This window comes from Zootoca vivipara, chromosome 2 (genome assembly GCF_963506605.1).
Source record: "Zootoca vivipara chromosome 2, rZooViv1.1, whole genome shotgun sequence".
NCBI lineage: Eukaryota > Metazoa > Chordata > Lepidosauria > Squamata > Lacertidae > Zootoca > Zootoca vivipara.
Window position 1 is genome coordinate 84,181,946 of NC_083277.1, and position 21,297 is coordinate 84,203,242.

Sequence of the window (21,297 nt, forward strand, 5' to 3'; positions counted from 1 at the left end):
CTAAGTATCAGATGTTTTATTAGAGAAAGCCCTTTACTGTGCCAGCTACTGATTTCTACTTTCCATGCAATCATAATTTGAGGGAAATTCCATATTGCAATTTAATGATTTAGAGCATTCCTGTGCAATGGGGAAAGCAGTTTATTGGCCAAATTACCCGTGAGGCAATTAACTTAGCAGTCAGAGGCTCTTTGATGTAGGTTAGAATGTGAATAGTATGAAAAATAGGTAGAACCACCCCTAGAAGACAGCTTGTTGGCACCAGCTATAGAAGATCACGTTAGCTACTGTAATTCCTTTTTAAAAGTGACACCTTGAGAGTAAAGCTGTTTAAGAAACTGGACAGTGTTATGTCAAGTTTTCAGTTTATCACTAACATCTCAGTACTTTACCACCATATGTACTTTCTAAAAAGCACGTGCTACACATTGCTATGGAGCAGATAGAATAAAGGGTAAATGATGCACACATGCATATCTGAAAATGTGTGATCTGTTGCAAAACATTGGCCTCTTTTGCCATTATTATACAATATTCTATTTTAAACAAGAACTATAAATACAGTGGTTCCTCGACTTATGAAGTACGCTACTTACGAAATTTCGAGTTACGAATGAAAAAAATGGCCGCTCGCTTACGTTTTTTTTGACATCCGAAAGGAAAACCGTTACGGTTCAGATGGGTTTTTCTCGACTTACGAATTTTAGATGCGGTTTACTCGACTTACGAATTTTTCCGTTTCCAATGCATTCCTATGGGAAATCGTTTTTTTCGACTTTTTCGACCTACGAATGTGCATTCGGAACGGATTAAATTCATAAGTCGAGGGACCACTGTATTGGGATTCCATTTTAATAAGTGAGGGACTAAGCTGACTAAAAGGGGCAAAATAGCTATGGTTTTGATGCTGATGTATTGTGTTTGTATTTATGCTTACATCTCTTTATAGTTGTCTGTAGCAGTATCAGCTTCCTTATAAGAATGAGCTAATCAATGAATGAGTTAAGGAAATCACCTAAAAACCTTTCCTGTGTATGCAAGCCACACAGGTAGCTGCTTCCAAGGGCTCCAATGGAGAAAGCATGGATGCATGCATGAAGCTTGCAAACACTACCCATACCAGGAACAAGGAATTTCTAGCCTTTAATTTGAAATACCTGGGCCTTCAGAACTGAGCTTGTGTAAATAATAGTCAATATGGTGTTTCTGTAAGGAAGCAGCCTTCTTTTATTCCCCTAGGAGTTACCATAACACCACAGGTCTAACACATTGTCAAATCCACCTAGAATCCTTGTTGGGGGCATCCATGGAACCTGGCTTGCAAATATTGTTCAGTGCTCAGTTTCTAAGAAAGGATTTTTTAAATAGACAAGCCTGTCATAATGAAATTTTCACAGCACATTTTTTTACATTGAGCCGACTGCACTCATCTGTCTATATTATAGTCCAACTAACTGCACTATTGTAAGATACTTCTAAAACTAATTTCAAATGTTATTTCGGCAATATGGTTGCTGTTAAGTCAGTTCACTGTGGCCAAAGCTTCATGGGCTTGTGATAACACTTTTCTATATGGGAAGATTACATGATAAATATCTGTCGCTGTACTGACATAGGTATTTATTTACACTTTAACTTGGCAACTGCATGAAAAGTCAAATGACATTATTTTTGGCCACATACATACTCCTGAGATAATGTATGAATTGGGCCTCAGAGTGGTTTCGATACATTTTTGGATGAGGCATTATTTAAATGAATTGTCAGGTCAGACAATTTAATTCCTGTAAATGTGGGATATTATTTTTACAGTGGTGCCTCGCTAGGCGAATTTAATTTGTTCCACGGGTCTTTTCTTATAACAAAAAAATTCGTCTAGCGAATCCCATAGGAATGCATTGAGATTTTGATTATTATTTTTTTGCCCATAGGAACGCAATAATTGAATTTCAATGCATTCCTATGGGAAACCACGATTCGCTAGACGAATTTTTCATAAAACGAATTTATCTAGCAAGGCAACCTCCGGAAATTTCGTTAAGCAGGGCATTCGTTAAGCGAGGCACCACTGTATATGAAAAAGTAACTTAGTTTGATAAAGCAGAGTTAAGTTCTAAATATACAAGGTTATGAGCTGCACATTCTTCTTTGTGCTTTATTTTCTTGGTCCCATACTCTGCAACTCCCGTAGAATTTAGCTGTGTGTGTAAATAATACAAGAGGGGGGGGGGGAAGAATTTTTAAGGGCAAGTATTCAACTTAAGCAACCTAAAAAACTGACATGGTTATTTAAATTATTTCTGGCATCATTTGAGCCAGATCACTTGTCGACTTGATTTCCATTGGTGACCAGAGCTATCTATTCCTGAAATGCAGCTTTCTTCTGGGGGTCCAATGGGTACTTTATGTGTCAGTGTTTCATGCTGTGATTTAAATATTTAGTACATCCTTCAGTAGGATTACACAAGTGTGTGACAAACTAATGAATTAGTGCACAAGATACTAAGATGTTCACTGTCACAAAGGTGAAAAGAAGCTGGATCAAGTAGCACCATCAGCATTTCACTATTCAAAATAAGGAACAAGCAGAGACAGAAGTGAAGGTTTTCTTTGTTTCAACTGGAAGAGTTATTAAAATGTTTTGATAAGAGCACACTAGTCTAGGTAAGATAATGCTTAATTTTAAACACTACAAAAGCATCCAAACAACACAGACTTTATGAACTGCTCTTTCTGAATTTTAAGCAGTTTTCAGCTTATTTAAAACTGTTAAGAATGACCATATAGTAATTCAAAAGCCCCACTTCCCACATGTATACAAAACCTGATTAACTTCCTCTATAGACCTTGGCCAGCATTCCAAATATCACAAGGTTGCTTCTGCTTGTGCTAAGGGGGCTTATCTTCTCCCCTGTTCCAGTGGCAGCTCCCATACAAGCTGAAAGGCTCCACCCAAAGGCTGGTGGACCCTCTGGAATAGCTTTCAGGGGGCCCCAAAGTTTGTAGGGCAGGGTAGAAAAATGGTCAAACTTCCTGCCTTGTGTGTGCAGAAGTGTCTTTCACACATGCACAGAGTAGTTTGGAGAGGCTTTGGTATTTGCACTTTTCAGTCCCGCAGAATGAAAATCAGAGTTCATTGAGAAGGTCCTATTTTGGTCATCAGATCCTACAAGGGATTTTCAGTAAAATAAGCCTGGTGTGTTAAAAGAAAAGAAAAGAAAAGTTGTTTTATTTTCCAGGTAAGCTAGTGAGTGCTTTCTCAAAAGCATCAAGGTCCAACTAGTTTATATGTCATCTTATATGTTTATTTGATTTCCTTAGGAGAAGTAGCAACAGTGACTAGTACTAGTATAGAATGTGAGAAGTAATTTCCCCCATTTTGAAATGACAGGTTAAAAACTACAATTTTAGTTATCTTACAACAGGTACATTTTCTGTAGCAAACCAAATTCTTTATTTATTTTATTATTTTAGAACAAAAATAGAGATACTATACAACTTATTTTAAAATTATTGTGATTACATCATTGTTAAATCATAAGCATGCAGATAAAATAGAAAAACAGATTATATAAATTACTGATAAATTATTATTTGTAAAGGTAAAATAACTGAACAGCTGAATAAAAATTACAGCAGACAGTCAATTCATTATCAAATGCACTTTGAACAGTTCACACTTGTGCATAAGGGAAAGCAGAATTACAGCTTTGCTAAAAACATGCATTTATACATTCCAATAAAAAAATCAAGCCTTTATCGTATTTATCCCTTCAGAAAAATTAGAAAACAAATGACAGAAACAAATGCAAAATTGAAAAAAAAAACAATTTAACAATGCTAATAAGGACAATATATTTCAAAAACCCTGAATTTAGTTTTTATAAATGAAGAACCTTTACTGAAATGTTAGAAAGCACTGTGCTGTAGTGTTGTACGCACAAAGGCAATCATTTCAATATGTAGCCTCCCTAATCCTAAAAGCTTAGATTAGATCAACTTTATACATAGTGTTTCTTGCGACTGACAGTATGTACACTGAATAATTCTATTACAAGCCATTAGTACAAAAAAGATTAAAATTTTAGATATTGTTTGTTATGCCTTCAGGTATGCATATACACAACCATATTGAAAATATACTGTACTTTTAAGGCAACTATTTATAATGCTGGTGCTTAGTTTCTAAGAATTCAAAAATTCTGGTTTGTAGGGGGAAAGTGTAGAGGACAATAAGAATAAAGTACCCTTGTTGAAATTAAATACACTTAATGGTTATGTTATAATCTTAAAGACAATCCAGCAGCTGCTTATCAAACAGAGCTCCCCTGTAGATGGGCTTCCACAGAACATGTGCAGAGCTGTACCTGGTATGGATCGGAATAGCAAATCCTTTTTCACATGGAAGCTCTGTAGATGCAACGAAGACCTGTGGGGCTTTGCAGTAGCAAACTAACATTAAACACTTTTTTTTAAAAGGAGGATTTCCTACCCGAAATATCACTCCCCCTAAATGAGGGTTACTAGCCTGCTCCAACCTGCAGCATGAAAGGAGAGCTTCCACCTTCCTACTACTAGGAGAGGTATGATCAAAGTGGGGCAATTCAGAATGAAACCAGACGACCCAATTTATATAGGCTGTCATCCAGTGAAGCCAATCCTTCAGCAGCTTTCATGCCAAACCACTAAACTGCTTTTTAAAATTGGAAGAGGTTTTAAAAAAGTAGTTTGGAGGAGGTTCAGTAGAAGGAGCTGTTGGAAGGGAAACAGACAAGAAAACTCTGGTGCGCACATACCTCTAGATCATGGTCATAGCATATAAGAATGTTTACTCATAGAAGAGGCTTCTCATGTAACAAACAACTCTGTGGGTATAAACCAAAACAGGGATCTAAATTTTTTGCAAAGGTCTCCATCAGCCTAGATAACTCTTAAGTAACATGCTGAGAGGTCATAAATGTATGTAAGAGTTCAGATAAGCACTAGTCTAAACTATGATGGAGTATCTCATAGTTAAGTTTGCTTCTCTTGTGGACTGAGACCACTTACGACACATGGGGTGAATTCACAACTGACTCTACTCTTTGAGCTGAAGTCTGAACCTGCTCTTAGATCCTCACCTGCTGGTTCTTGAGAACTAGGCTCATGTAACAAGAGTCTATCGCAGGCATCCCCAAACTGCGGCCCTCCAGATGTTTTGGCCTACAACTCCCATGATCCCTAGCTAACAGGACCAGTGGTCGGGGAAGATGGGGATTGTAGTTTAAAACATCTGGAGGCCCGAAGTTTGGGGATGCCTGGTCTATTGCTTGCAAGTCAAGGTATAAGAAGGAAGAAAGAATTCACTAAAAATAAAAAAGCATCAACATATTAAAGTCCAGCTAAAATTGAAAGTGCTTTAATTATTTCAATAGCCCTGTTTTGATAATGAGAGGTTAGTTGTGCCAGCTCCAAACTGATACAGGTATGGGGCCTAGATGAGGTCCCTCTCAGAGAAATGAAGCAGCTTTGAATCTAAGCAGATCCATGGCCAACTTTGCTCCACCCCCACATTTCAGAGCCCTATGCTTTCTACCGCCAGTGAGGCCACCACCATGCTAGCTTTCCACTTGCCATTTTTTCCATGGGTGGGGGTCAGCAAGGTCAGCAGATCAAGAGGTTAAGATACTACAAGTCATTTACAACAATCACACCCAAGGTAATATTATTGCCTTGTTTTATATCTGATTTAAAATCATACATATTGACTTGGACCTAGAGTTCCTGTGACTGGAGTTCTATTCATGGGACACTCCCTCTGGGCGTGAGGCACGTTTTGCAAATTTCTCCTCCCTCCTGCAGCCAGCTGCTCCACAGGGTTACTAGAACAGCATAGGAGGTGAGGCAGGGGCTGAAGGAGGAATCAGCATAAGCTGCCTCCTCCCCACTCAGTTCTTTCTGTGGATGGGACACTCTGGATCCATCTCTGCAACTGCCTTCCCAAAACTTGCCCCAGAGGGTTGGGAAATTCTTTGAACATAACAGATTTATAGGTGTGGATGGATCAGCAGAGAAGGAAGGAGAATTGATGAACATTGCTCCCCTTCCTATTCTGTTGACAGACAGTCATCAGAGCAACACTGTTCGATAGAATTCACAAGCCTTATAAGTATAATTTTAAAACAATTCAAATATTGGTAAGAAAGGTCTATCTTATTATTAAACTCTTTGAACCTTTCTAATGCAGCAAAAATCCCAAAGTTTAGTTGGATTCACCTATATGAATGATGGCTAATTGATTCCACTAAATAAAATTGTTTCCTGTGGCTTATATGATTTTTCTTTGCAGACCGGGATTCCCCAACACATTAAATCTCTTTCCCTCCCTAAGGATAAAGTGCTCTATTGATTTGGATGATTGTGGAAGAAATCAATGGGTTATAGCCAACTAAATCACTGCACACACAGAATGACTTCCATGAGAATAATGAAACTTCCCTTCCCTCTCCTCCCAATCTGCTCTGGAGGCCTGGGGGAACTCCTGGAGCTGACTGGGAGTGGGGGAGGTTCACTTGTAGTCACAGAAGTCATACTGTATGTGCAATGATTTAATTGGACACAACACACACTTCCTTTTTATATTCAGTATATGACACACTGCGTATAACCAAACATGCACAAAGAACATGTGTAGGCAATCAATGTATTACAAAACTAAACTTAAATCCCCTGAAGTGGACTTCAACCTCAAAATCAGATTTTCTGAAATAACCTTGCACTACAATATTTTTAATGTGAAATTGGTACAAAACAGGTATAAAACAGGCAGAATTAAAATATTATATTATACACTGGAGGCATCCCAGGATAACCCTGCCCTCACACTTAAGACATCTTTAAGGTTGCTTATACAGTGGTACCTCCGGTTACAAACGGGATCCATTCCGGAGGCCCAGCCGCATCCGAAAACTTCGTAACTGGAGGCGCCCTTCTGTGCATGTGTGCGGGGCAAAACCCGGAAGTATACACTTCCAGGTTTGCTGCGTTCACAACCCAAAATTTACGTATCCAGAGGGATACGTAAGCAGAGGTACGACTGTAAAAAACAACTCATAGCAGATTAAAGCAACCAACACAGTGAGCCAAACTGTTGAAAATAAATAAAAACGGGGAAGATGTATCTAGGATGGAATGTCCATAATTTGTGTTCCACTGTGAAGAAGTTCCTCTTTTAACTGCCTGCTTTGGTCATGATATCTGTAGCACCTGCATATACCCACCTATTCTTGGCCACTTGTCCAAGAGAACCCCAAACTTTTTAACATCCCCCGAGTTTAAAAAGCAACAGGAATTTTGCAGCTGATTTTTTAAAGGGAATCCCAGAGGGAAAATACCAAGTATACATCACAGATAGATGCTTTTTGAAATGCTTTCACCAGATTTCCAAACTGCTTTTTAAATTAAGTGTTTATGCCACTTGTTTTATAAGCATTCTCTAACAACTGGTGAGAGAAAAGCAGGAATGTGCCAGAATGACTTTTCTGAGTCATTCATATATATTATGCTTATCAGGCAGCTGGGTAGGCATAAATATCAGATAGGATAACTAAATACATTCTTGTATCACTAAATACATTCTTGTATCCCTTGCTTGTATCCCAGCAAGGCTTGTGACCTGATAGTAAAATGAAGACCAAGCTTTCTGCCTCTTTTTTTTAGCATTAAAATGAATGTTCTGGGGAAAATACATCTTGCACCTCAATTTACTCTTATGTCTACTATGAACACTGAGAATTCTTAAGTTAAATTCACTCTAATGACATCAAACTTGCTTTGAGAAAACAAACTACAAGTCAGGGACCTTTGTTTTAGGGCTGATCAAGAGCTGGAGAACATATCCTAGTATCAATTCCTGATCAATATGAAGAAAAGCATTTAAATCATATAAATTTATGTTTTAAGAACAACACAAATAAAGTTTTAATCAAACTTATACTGTAAAATACCTTGCTCACATATAAACTGGTAGAGCATTTTTGTTTCACAGAAAACCTAGTCTAATTGCCATTTTAAAGAAGCTTCCTATTGAAATTCAAGACAGTCCAAGGAACAGAGTAAAAAACAAAACATGGAAGATCAAATAAATCTGAAATTAATTTTTAATTTAAAAGCGTTTTTTGAAAATAACCTGCTAGGGCAACCAGATGCAAGAGAATACAGCTCATGCACCTTTAATAGTTTTGCAGAAGAAAGAAGTTCTGCAGGTGTAGATTGCATGATAAGGTACACCAACTAAAATTCCTTCTACACAATTGTTAAAAATGCAGGAAGGAGCCTTTGTCCTCTTTTGCATCTGGCTGTCCTATTATCTGCATAGAAAATTCCTATCATTCCTGCCAACATAGAAAAAACCACCCTAGGAATCATCATCATCATCATCATCATCATCCATCTTTATCTCTAAACAAACTCAAGGGCCTTTTCACATATGTATATAGATACTAGGAATGGGCCTCTTGCAGTCTATAGAAGCTCCTTTTGTGATACAGAACAGTGTATTCTAGAACTTCAGTTGAACACAATTTACCATTTTAAACATAGGAAAAGGTCAGTGAAACTATTACTGCTTATAACTAATTGAAAATGTCGATTTCCTCACCCCCACCCCCAGCACACTAAAGTCCAAGCCTATCCTGAAATATGATTACACCTTCCCCTGCAGTCCCCAGCACCACATCTCACACAATTCCACAGGCGACTGCAGTGAGAAGGATGTAATTGACAAAAATCACCTCCCTGCTCTCCACCAGAAGGAACCCACTGCTGGATCCAAAGTCTGGATCCAGCCTATGGCTTTGATGAATAAAACCTTAAGGTAAGTCAATATTTGAAGAACTTACTGCAAAATGCTTTTGCAGTTCATGCGAGAACTGCGGGTCTAAAGAGTGCACAGAATTTTATTCTGCCATATTTATTAATTTTAAAATATTGATTGTTAGCACGAAACTAAGTGCATCATTCAAATAAAAAACAACTTTAGGATCACATGAGGAGTATCAAATGAAACCTGTAAGAGCTCTCAAAGTTAACAGCAAAAATATACTAAGGCAATGTTAATTAGAAATAACAAAGCTTTTCAGTATGATGATTGCCCTGCGTTCAGTCTATTTTTTTCCAATTACTTCTCAATGCCATCTTTCCAATACACAATCATACACTGTATCTACCTTTTGGCAAGCTGACTGAACGCTCACTAATAAAAGTGTATCTTACTCTCTATTAGATGAGAAGCCAGTTTAGAAAATATTCTTTTTTTAAAAGCTGTGAATCTGAACCATCAGACACATAAAATGGTACCGTAGCACGAATGATAAAGTGGCTCTGCCATCCTAAATTAATAAAGCATTGTTCAGTGCATTTTGAAGCAATCAGATGTGATACCCTCTTTATAATGTTGGATCCAAACTGGGTAAGCTTCATATACAGAAAATATACTGTATATACTGCTTTACAAAGACCAAATAAAAAATAAAAAAAATTAAGAAGACGAAGCCATACTAAAAACATATTTATTTATACAGGAAACAGGTATAGGACTGAGTCTATAAATAATCTGCATCTAACCTGTTTCTGAATCTTCACTGTCGGAGGAGCTGGACTCACTGGTGCTCTCAGACTCTGAGGAGGAGAACCCCTTCATTTTAGAGGAACCAGCAATTACATCCACTTTCTCTGCTGCAACAAGATAATAGCACAGTATTGTCATTGGATAAGAATATAATCCAGAACCCATTCTTGTGCTATGCAGTATTCCCGTTAAACACTATGGGCCTTGCTACTCTTTTCCCTGTGGAAGATTTGTGCATACTGATATGTTTTTAACTGGGCCAAATGAAGCAATACTTTCAAAAGCACAGGGAGAATGTGCTGCCATGCTGTTCTTTTTCTTTCCAAGGCTTCAACATAAAATATGTAGAAGAAAAGTTTGCCTTGTTGTATAGTCCTTTAAAAACAATGCAAAATTAATGGGACTCTAGATACAAAAAAGGAAACCTTTTAAAAACTTTCAGATTTCTCAAATGGTAATAACTACTTCAAAATGCATTTATTTTCTGCTGTGCACCTCTTTTAGAAAGTTTGTCCTTCTTTTGAATAATGTGTATGCGAAAGTAGTCAATTATTAATACAAAAACTTTTAATAATTTCCAGCAATGGAGAAGTATCATAGAGCCTTTGTTCGTTGCTTTATAAGATACCAACCTATGGGTCTTAGAAATATTATCTGCAACTAAAAAAAAGTTTTGTGTCTGGTTGTGGTGAACAGTTTCATAATAAATAGAACATTCATAAGTTTTACAAAACAGTTAAAATGGGCATAAAAGAGAAATATGGTATGTTTTTATAGCTGTTTGAAGAGAAAATATTTGTAATGTAGTTATAAACTGAGGAACACTATGATCCAATCATAGGCCATCAAGAAAGTCCAGTGATAACATCTAATAGATCTGTTCTTTATTATTAATCTAATCCATCATTTGCTAGAATGGGGGATTCTTTTTCCTTGCATGAGTTTATAGTGCCTGAATACTAATATGTTCCCCCATCTCTCTATACAGTGGCAAGAGATTAAATACACAGCGCTGGAATGCAACACAACTGCTCTGAGCTTGAAAGGTACCTTGAGGTTTCCTCTTTTTCCGTAAACAAGATGTTACATATCTTTCCAGCTCCCGCAATGTGGATGCCTTTAATGTCTCAAAGTCAATTTCAATCTCATCAGGATTGGAGTTTTTCAGCGTGGGTTCTCTTGACTGGATGATATGGACAACCCGGCCTAGTTTTTCACCAGGGAGTTTGTTAATGTCCAGACTCAACTGTCTCTTTTCTTCGTAAGACATTGGTTTACATTTTTCCTCCTCCTCAGACTCATAAGCAGGAGGTGGCTTGGTGTTCTTCAGAGTCACGGGCTCCTTCTTACTACTTAAAAGAACAATTATTAATTCATTATTTTACAAAACAATGATTTTAGACAGACAGCAAAATGCTATTCTAAAGTGTGTTGTTAATTATGTTTGCAATTTGTTAGCATTGTCTGCTACATTCTGAAATCTGGCATAGTCAAATGCCTAATAATCTGAGCTGAAAGTCAAGAACTTTACAGTTCAAATCTTACCTTAGTCATATAGCCTTACTAGGTGGCCTTAGACAAGCCATCATCTCATACCCTCTACCCACCTGTAATTTGGAAACAATAATAACGACCTCTTTTCCAGAGTTAATGTAAGGATTACCAAGATAATCTATATGAAAATCACTGAATACTCAGGGGGCTATATAAATGCAAAGTATTACTGTTTCAGCAAAATAACAGTACATATAAAATGACATATAGAAAAGAAGAAGAAAATCACAGGGGAGCAACACATATTTGCAGAATGCAAATACAATCTTAAGTTTGTTATGAAAGTGGGTAAGGGAGGAACAGCATAATGATTTGCTGTATTTGCAATAGAGACTACACTATTGAAGGTGCCACAGGAGATGACAAACGGAGTATGGAAATTAGGTAATCACCTGATAGATGTCCAGACAGTTCAAAAATAACCCCCCCCCAAAGGAAGGGGCAAGAATGCCAGCTCCCTGCCTCAAGTTCTAGAATGTTCCTGGAGTGGGCTCTGTGCAGGTGCAGTGGGACTGCACAGAGACCATAAAGAACCACTCAGTGGGACAGAATTGCTCCACGCTTAATTACTCCCTATACTTCCATTTGTTTCTCATAGCAGTTGGCAGCTGAACATTATTATTATTATTATTAGTAGTAGTAGTAGTAGTATTAGTATTATTTTAAAAAGCTAACTGATTGTTAGTTATATTTAAACCTAAACTTTGTTTCTGGTCTTTTTAAAACATGTAGTCCTACTCCACAGTGAACACACACATTGGACAAAACTCCAGGAGCCAGTTTAGAGAAATTTATGTCTTCACTCTAAAACGGAAAGGCACCACCCACTGGGTGGTGATCTCTGCATCTTAAAATATTGGCCTTATATAAAACAAAAATATCAATATAAATCATAAATATAAATAAAAAATATCAATATAAATGCTCAGAATAGATCCACTGAAATAGACCCATATAAATTAAAAAACATGACTAAATTAGGTAGATTAATTTAGGTAGATTAAGACTAAATTAGGTAGATTAATTTCAATGTGTACTCAAGCACAACTTATTTGGATACAGCCTCATAATTACAATTTACCAACACAGCAGTCTGTTAAAGGACTGCTTGAAATGATTTTACTGATACTAAGGTTTTCTAATATGCAAAAAGTCTTCAATTGCTCCTCAAAATCTAGAGCACAAAATGCGACTGCAGGAGTAAGCCTTTGTATCAGGTAAAGGATCTGCTAAAACCAAAATTCTGTACATACTTAGTTTTCCTACAAGCCAAGAAAGCTCAAATAAATGGTAGTGCTGTATAACTAGAGTTTTACTTTCATAATACTATATGGTTGAAAATAATGTGAATTCAACTGGGTTTTAGATATTTGAAGTATTGGAAGTTTTGCCATAATCCTGACAACACACTTATTCTTCAGTCCAAACAAATCAAATAAAGTAAAGAATTGAACATAGAAGGCTGACCTTGAGTTACTGTTACTGCCATTATTTTTCTTGGCCTTCTTAGGTGGTGGATCCTTGGTTTTATTTTTTTTATTCTCTTCTACTTCTTCTTTCTTTTTGTGCTTCTCCTTTTTCTTTTCTTTCTTGTCTTTCTCCTTCTTCTTTGGTTTGTTCTGCTGTGGCTGGGACAGGGCAGCCAACTGCTCATGCACTGCTTTAAGCTAAGGAGTGGACATAAAGATCAATACAATTTTGTTCTGATCTCTTCATTTTAATCTCCCCTTGCAAAAAAAAAGGGGGGGGGAGTACTGATCCCTCTGCTTACTTTGGTGCCCATCTAACTGCCTTTTTACTAAAAGTTTTGTGTGTAATGTTATCAAGATCACCCATTCATTCTACATGAGCAATATTGTCGACTGAGCAGGAAGGGAAGAAACAAGTGTTTAACTCTGGAGACTCTGCCCACTGCTGGAGGGAATGGCGGACAATTCCATCTTCTCCGCTCTAACTGTGTTTTTTAGGTGGCTGCCTTGGGAGTATGCAGCCTCCCTTACCCCTCCCGGGACGCTACGGGAGGGGGCCGCTGGCCGCAGATGCTCCTTAACCCACCCGGACCCCTGCGGGGGGGGGGCTGGGCTGTAGCACCCGTTGGAGTCGGCACTCCTGGAAGCCACCCACCAGGCATATGGGTCCCATTACTTGGAATTTTAATTAGAGGAAAGTTTTGGGCATGCCTCAGATGAAAGAGTGAAAATTTATTGCTTATGGACACAGCCCTGAGTAGCAGAGAGAATTATTTGAATTACGGCCAATGCGAGATAAGAGGAAACATCGCAGGAGTGAAGAGTGAGCATCTGGAGAATCCGAGACACCATACAGGTAAGTGCAACCTTTTTCTTTGTTCTTTGCCTATAATTTATCAAATACCTTTCCTGGACGGAACATCGGACTTGATGTAGAGCAGCAGGATAATGGAGAGTACAAACTGGTGGACATGGAACTTTAAAGAAATATGAAATTGGAGGAATTATATATAATTTGACATCTTTGCAAAAATCTCCCTTAAAATCCTTGCCCTGGCTGAGATGCTAAAGATTTGTGTCTGTAAGGAGGATTTAAGATTTGTGTCGCAGTTCATAAATCAAACAAGATGGCGCTTGAATGGAATGCAGTCAGAGGTAGAAGAGAAGTCGCCCGGTTTTGAGAAGAGTGAGAAGGGACGTCTGGCTTTTCTTCTGCTGGAAAGACTGTGATTCTATTTTCAGAGAAGCCATGGAGAGGGATTTGGATATAATTTATGACTTAATTAATATTAGGGGCCAGAGATCGGAGGGAGGTTACAGATACAGTCCACAGAGAGACAGAAAGTATTTGGAAACATCCGGCTGGCAACGTAAACTCAGAGGCCAAGAAAGGACAGTAATGGACTTGAAAATATGTGATATTTATATCAGAGGCTGTTAAATAAGGGATAAATTGAAAAGGAAGCAAGGGATATTGGTGATTAGCAGGGAGCTCTGGGAATCTGAGGCATGGGAGTCCGAAAAATTAAGTATAATTGGCTATAATTGCAATGTTTCCTTTAATTGGAATTGTATGATTAATTTGGATTTGTAAAAATGTAATTGGGAATAATTTCAATGTGATTTGATGTGTTTTAATTGGAAAATTTAATAAAAAGTATTTCAAAAAAAGAAAAGAAAAAAAGAAGTGTTTAACTCTAGTTCAGGGGTCCCCAAACTACGGCCCCCGGGCCGGATGCGGCCCAATTGACCTCCCAATCCGGCCCGCGACGCCGCCCGCTGCCGCCGCCCGCTCTTACAATCTTCAAAATCGGCAAAAAATCGCCGAAAATCCTTTGTGCGCATGCGTATGGGCCTCTCCCGACCCAGAAGACGTCATTTCCGATGCACTTCCGGGTCGGGGGAGGCCCATACGCATCCGCACAAGCGATCTTCGGCGATTTTTTTTCCAACAGTGTGCGCATGCGCACGGGCGCGCACTCCCCCGCCCTCCGGCCCGCTGCGTGCGCACTCCCTTGCCCTCCGCGCGGTCAGCGCGGCGGGCACCGGCCCGAAGCCCGGTAAGTCTGGGGACCCCTGCTCTAGTTGCTAAAGCAATTAAGATAGCCATGGAAGGTCAAGATTCTCCTTTAGCCCATGCTTCTTCTCTCCTCACATCATATCAACAGTGCAAAGAGTGTGAGACTCAGGCTTCAACAATTTTACTCACAAAGCAAAGTGTGGTGCTGTCCATAGTCAGCAACCAATCCTGCCTTTCAACTTTGAAGCTAGAAAGGTGGGCAGAGATTGTCCCAGCAGTAGCATAATGATACTCATCACCTTTCTAGCTCCAAAGTTGGGAGGAAGACTCAGTCAAACAGGCCATTCAAAAATTATAGACCCAAAGTGATTCCAGACTCTTTCCACACTAGAATTCTATAGTACATACAAGAGGAATGTGTGAAAGTAAACTCTGCCTGATTCTTTTCAAGTAGAATTGTAAGTCCTGGGATAAAAAGCTTATGATCACTGGCTATAAAGAACATATGTTCACTCCCCCCCCCTCACCTGCTATAGATCTGAGAACTTTGGGTTCTCTTCCTCCTTTGAAGTCTTAAGTTGCAGGCTTGCAAAATAATGAACTCCAATGTGGTCCAGAAGACCAAGATTTTGCACATGGTTGGGTATACAGGGAACTGAACAGATCCTTACTCCAAACCTGAAAACTGCAGTTAAGTGGACCAAAGGTGATGCAGATTCTGAAGCATAAATAGACTACCTGTTCCTGGAGCTCTGCTAGCCGCTGAGCTCGTTCTTCTTCAGAATCGTCGGATGAACTGTCACTATCAGAGGAGCTGTCACTGCTGCTATCACTGGATGAAGGTGGGGGCACTTTGGGTGGAGGCTGCACCACTACTGGAGAGGAAGCTGGAATCACAGGTTCTTCAGGCTCATCTGGCATTTTAGCAAAACGCATCTCGAATACATCCTGGAGAAATACAATAAGCAATATATACATTAATCCCCACTCGGCAACCACCTTTAGGATGCTACTTTCTCCAAAGTGGAATCACCAGTGGTATCCCTAGTTCCAAACCCAAAGAGGAAGTCCAGTAGGATACCATGCTCAGTGGATACAAGCCAGAAGACTCAATAGAATCACATTCCTCCTGTCTCTTTCCCAGCAAAGTTTGTCAACCAGGTTTTGAGCTTTTCTCAAAACTAGGCCTCATGTCTGAGACCCTACTGAAAAATAAATGGTGCACGCATATTTTACAGATATATTTTTTGCCTAGAGTAATGTATATATTGTTGGGATTTTTGTTCACACCGAGCTACTCAAGCAGCGAGGCTGGTATGTGTGTCTGTTTCCCAGGAGAAATGAATGTACCTTATCAGCCTTTCTCCCCATGTGATGTTTTCACTGTATTTTACTTTCTGTTCTGGCTGCAGTAATGCCGGACGCATTTTACATGCAGCTCTGACTGTCTGAGATGGGCAAGCAGAGACACTCTGCATCTTGCCACAATAAAGGAGTTTAGTTCTACTTCATGGTTTGTGTGTGTGTTGTTCTTCACGCTGGGAACAATCACATATTTCCTGTGCCGCCGGGATCATCCTGTAGCCGGGAATGAGCACGCAGGCTCCTAGCTCTGGGGCCCATCTCACAACTGCTCCTGGGCAGTCAAATGCCAACATTTGATGCTTATAGTTGCATGTTTTATGTTAGTTTAATATTTCATTATTTTCTTCTGATAATTAGATTTTGGTGAACTCTTAAAAAGTAACATTTTAATACAGAACTTAATTTTAAAGAAATATTTTCTTTACCTGCAGTTTCCGTGCCATAGCAACCACCTCATGATCAGGAGGATTATACTTGTAACAATTGGAAAACATCAATCTGACATCAGCTGCAAATTCCTGAGCATCTCTATAATCCCGGTTCTCCAGTTTTGACTACAAATGTAAAAAATTAAAATTCTGCCATTAATATTTCAAATATAATACATGAAGAATATGGAGCAATGAAACCAATATTTTGCACTTCTATCACGTGTCTGACTGTCTGTGGGTATATGCACAAGGAAGCTACAGCAAGATTTATTACAGGCAATGGTTAGACTTTAGAGATGTTTGCAGTACTGAAAGCACATCAAAGTGCAAGTAAATAAATAGGTACCGCTCCAGCGGGAAGGTAAACAGCGTTTCTGTGTGCTGCTCTGGTTTGTCAGAAGCAGCTTAGTCATGCTGGCCACATGATCCGGAAGCTGTACGCCAGCTCCCTCGGCCAATAAAGTGAGAAGAGCGCCACAATCCCAGAGTTGTCCACGACTGGACCTAATGGTCAGGGGTCCCTTTACCTTATAGTAAACTACTTTTTACAATGTTCTGAAATCTCTCACAACACTCATTGTTGTGGGGATCAATCTATTATAGGACATGTGCACTAGCACAGTAGATCCTTGATAGGTACTTTCCCAGTCTGGAAAGAAGTCTATAAAGCAATTCATAGAATGTTGGCATTCTTACTGCAGAAATATAGAAATCTTTTAAGTAATAGTTTTAAAAATCCCATAGTTTTATATCCTCACTGTCTTTGGAAAGCAGGCCAGATGCATTGAGTAGCACAGTGCAAGACTCAGGAGAATTGCCTCTTCCCAGCAGCCAGAAGGGGCAGCTATTGCAAGAAACAAATAGAATAAGATCACATCTTCCCTCTCCTACAGGAGTGGATTACTTGAATAGTACTTGCGCTACAGCTGCATGTTAAGTTCTTTGCTATGCTAATAAGATGGATGTTACCACTATAAGGGAAGGTCAATGAAAATCTGGGTTGGCCCTTCCATTAGGCAAACTGAGGCAACTGCAAATTACACCACCTGAAGCCCATTGCTTACCTCTCTTGGCTGGCTCTGCTGCTGCCTGTTCGCTGAAACTCTCTCCTCCCTCCAGGAAACACTAATGGAGGGGGGTGGAGTTCCATCTCTCAGAGCAAAGCATTCTGGGCAGAGTAGCCATGAAAGTGCATGTGTTGCCATTGTTTGCGGTGGCAGCTAATAATGCCTAAGACTGGAGGGAGTTGCAGTAACTTTAAGCTCCCTGATTCCATTTTTTGTATCATTAAAGCCCTACATCAAACTGCAGCACCACATGTGTTTTCATGGTCCCCCACCCCAATCTCAAGATTCATTGTTTGGAGGTAAGGATCTATCCAGGTCCTTCCTAGAACTAGGCAGGGAGGAAGGAGGTGGAAGCCTTGTTGGCGCCACAACATAATGTAATCACATGTGTGAGTGTGAGTGAGTGAATGTATGTATGTATGTAGGTATGTATGTATGTATGAATGTGTGTATGTCAGAACAATTCATCCTGAAGTAGCAGCAAAACAAACAGACAGAAAGCTTGGGGGGGGGGGAAGGTGCTATAGCCAGCACAGCAATGAAGAGAATGGGCAACAGCAGCTTGGGTGACACAATCTCTTTCACCAGCCCTGATACAAACACAGCACATTTCACAAAACTACACATGGCATCTTGGGGAAATTTGGTCCATAATGCCTCCGATGTACAGGATAGCCACATTAATACAGCCAGCCTGTGCACTCTTGACCATGTTGGTGCCCCCCGCCCTGGAAGTCTAACTTATGAAGAGACTCTTTTTTGCATCAATCCATCCTCTTTTCCCTTTAGCAAATTTATTCCTCCACCTACCTATCCTTTCTGCACCAAAATTATTAACAAGATTCAATTAATTTATTCCCCCTCTCCACATCAAATCTGTCTTAATAATTACTTTTAAAAGCAGACCTGTAGCTCTGACAAGAAGCCTGGTTTACAAAAACAGAAAATGTTTACTTCTCTGTAGTTCATCCTCATTCCCCACTTCCACACAGCAAAGCCTTAGGCACAGACAAGGTGACCAACTAGGAACTCCACAGCCCTAAGCTGAACCTGACAAAGAAAAAGCCAGAAGAATTTCTTCCTGTATTAATTTTTATATAAGTAGCACAGCCAATGAAGGTCAGTGGAGTAACCTCCCCCCTCAATTCTTATGGATGAAATGACTGTCAAACTTAGTTGCTGCAGTGTTACCCTGATAGCACCAGAAAGAGAAACTGCAGATGAAATAGCTGAACCTGGAAGCCAATAATGGTGCTACTGGTATTAAATAAGACCTTATGTATGGCTCCACAGTCTGAGCAACTCTGCTAAGAACAAACTCCTGTGCCTCACCTATGTTATCCTTCAGAAATTGATTCTCTGAATGGCTTTGACCATTTAACTCTGCTTCTGGTCCTCTAATGCTTAAAATCCAACCATCTACCTGTATTTGATCACATTACATTTCTATGGCTATTCAGACTTGTAGTTTCTGCTTTTGGACTTGACCCATACTTGACTTGGTACATACTCATTGAGTATGTGACAATGTGTTATACCCATTAGATGGGGATGTTGACTACTTGTACCATAGTTGTGCTATATGAAAGAAAGCATGGCTGGAACCCTAAAAAGGAGCATTCTACATGGCAACATTTTGTTGCAAGTCTTATTATCATGTATTGATGAATACTGAACATGTGTCATCCGAGTCCTATACAGCTTTAAATCCTATTCAGCCTTTCAACTCATTAGCGAGGCATCATCTCCTAATCATCTTTCTACTTTTCCCTTTTCTATTCCATCGAAGAAGTTGCCATTATTTTCTGCACTAACAGGTGTACAAAACCTATTTTGTTGATTTCTAACTAGTTTTCCCACTGTGCTACCCCCATGACATTATATGTTGACAGTGAGCTCTGGAACACCTTCTGAGCATCTGTGCTCTCCCTGCCAAGAAAACTGTCCCCCAACTCCACCCTGGTTGCTTGCACATTTGCTGCTGGTTCTGGAAAGTCCTATGGTAGCAGCATACTAACTCTGAGCAAAGGCTACAAATAGGAGAAGTCCCTTCACGGTGGAACTGAAATTGATACGAAATTAAAAACCTATTTGTGGTGAAGCTGAGAAGTCTGACTATAGGTAGAAGCTCTTTCACTGTAAGATGAAAACTGTCAATGGTTTCTTAATCACTTGCTAGTGTCACCTCCACAGTAAAGATTGGACTTGCTGAAGAGGAAGAAGAAAAGCTAGTCACTTTCACTGCTACTTTTTGCAGCCTCTGTAGATATCCAAGGTTGAGCAAGATTTGTGCATCTAACTACACCTAGATTTTTCTCAGACCAGCATACAGTTGTTTTTGCTTCCAATTACCAAGATCAACCCCCCCTAGTGGAAATTAAGTTGAAAATAACTGGACAAAAGGGCCAAGAATACTTGTCTAAACCAGAGGAACTACAAAATCAGAAATCAAGCCTCCCTATCCACAAAGAATATAAACAGATGGTATTCCCTCACATTCTAGATGTTGCTGAAATCAAACTCCCGTCAGTCTCAACCAGCAAAGCCAAGGGTTAGGGATGATGGGAGCTGGGAGTCTAGCAACAGTTTAAAGTTACACAGTAAACAAGCACATGCTTACACAAGCAAACACAGGTACAGTTCCTTCATAACTTACAAGGTGTATAAATGTGTGGGTATTGGCATTCACAGAAGACTACATGCACAGCATAAAACTACACTTACTTTAATTGTGCTCAGATCCATGGGATGCTTAATGATATCACGGTAATCATGAAGCCCAAGTGCTTCCACATCCACAGGTTTGTAGAAGGGCCATGCGTAGGCAGCATGCTTCTTAGCAAACATCTCTTTTATGATGCCACTACAATATTTTAATTGCTCTGACACTTTATTACTGCTACTCTTCTCTACTACATGCTGCTGAGAGTCTGGAACATCCTTCTTAGGCGGCTTCACTGGTCGGCTTTCTCTTCGTGGACCTGTCTTGACAGCCTTGGGTTCTGTGGGCAGTGATGAGGACTCATGAACCGGGTCTATTGTTGTTGGAGTTGTAGTGTCTGCTTTCCTCTTCACACCTTTTTTTGTCTGCAAAAGCAAGCAGACACTCTATGTAGCCTTCTGTTACTTGTATTGGCTAGATAGGACCATGTGAAATCCTCACAACTGAGTAAATACGAAGGGGAAAACACCATCACAAACACTTCCCACAAAAATGGCATTGGACTAGGTTCACTTTTCCCCATAAGATTTTAATAAAGCTTTTTTATGATACAATAAGATAAAACCTAAATAAAAAGAAAAAAAGAACAGGCTGAGTCCTCTCTAAAAGGTAGCACTTAACCCTTGCCTCACTTTTGAGTTCTAGAAAATAGGTCTGCTTAACTATACTTAGGCCAAGTATATAATTCAATGTAAGTATGAAGTTTACGAAAAAAAGAGAAATAGTTAAAAACCATATAAAAATCTTAATAACCAGTGTAGTGAAATATGGGGGCCAGCAGTGAAGTTGTGTGCTATGAAGCCCCTGATTAAAATCTTGTCTTAGCCATGAATTCACTAGGTGGCCTTAAGTAAGCTATTACATGAGGTGTGGGGAACGTAAGGCTCTCCTGGCCTCTCTATGTGGACTGTGGGACTTTCCCAGGCCGCGCCTCCTCACTGGCCTTACTCTGCACCCTTGTCAGCTTTTGTTTGTGTGTAATGTCCTTGGACTATGCTTGCCTGGAAGGACAACATGTGTGTGTGTGTAGAAGCTTTTGGCTGGAATGTAGCCCATTATACA

General features: G+C 39.5%; 1 protein-coding gene across 7 annotated transcripts in view; it reads right to left on the reverse strand.

Moving 5' to 3' along the window:
* BRD4 (bromodomain containing 4) overlaps positions 1 to 21,297 on the reverse strand; it is an 84,780-nt gene that overhangs the window by 18,388 nt on the left and 45,095 nt on the right. For 5 of the 7 annotated variants that reach the window (XM_035104762.2, XM_060271774.1, XM_060271773.1 and 2 more), the window contains exons 7-12: positions 20,238 to 20,600; positions 16,441 to 16,569; positions 15,389 to 15,598; positions 12,629 to 12,828; positions 10,658 to 10,959; positions 9,604 to 9,714 (exon numbers count right to left, since the gene is read on the reverse strand). In XM_035104762.2, the coding sequence (XP_034960653.1) occupies positions 9,604 to 9,714; positions 10,658 to 10,959; positions 12,629 to 12,828; positions 15,389 to 15,598; positions 16,441 to 16,569; positions 20,238 to 20,600 (1,315 nt within the window). The remainder of the gene's footprint in view (positions 1 to 9,603; positions 9,715 to 10,657; positions 10,960 to 12,628; positions 12,829 to 15,388; positions 15,599 to 16,440; positions 16,570 to 20,237; positions 20,601 to 21,297) is intronic. The other 2 variants (XM_035104766.2, XM_060271775.1) reach the window with 2 other exon arrangements.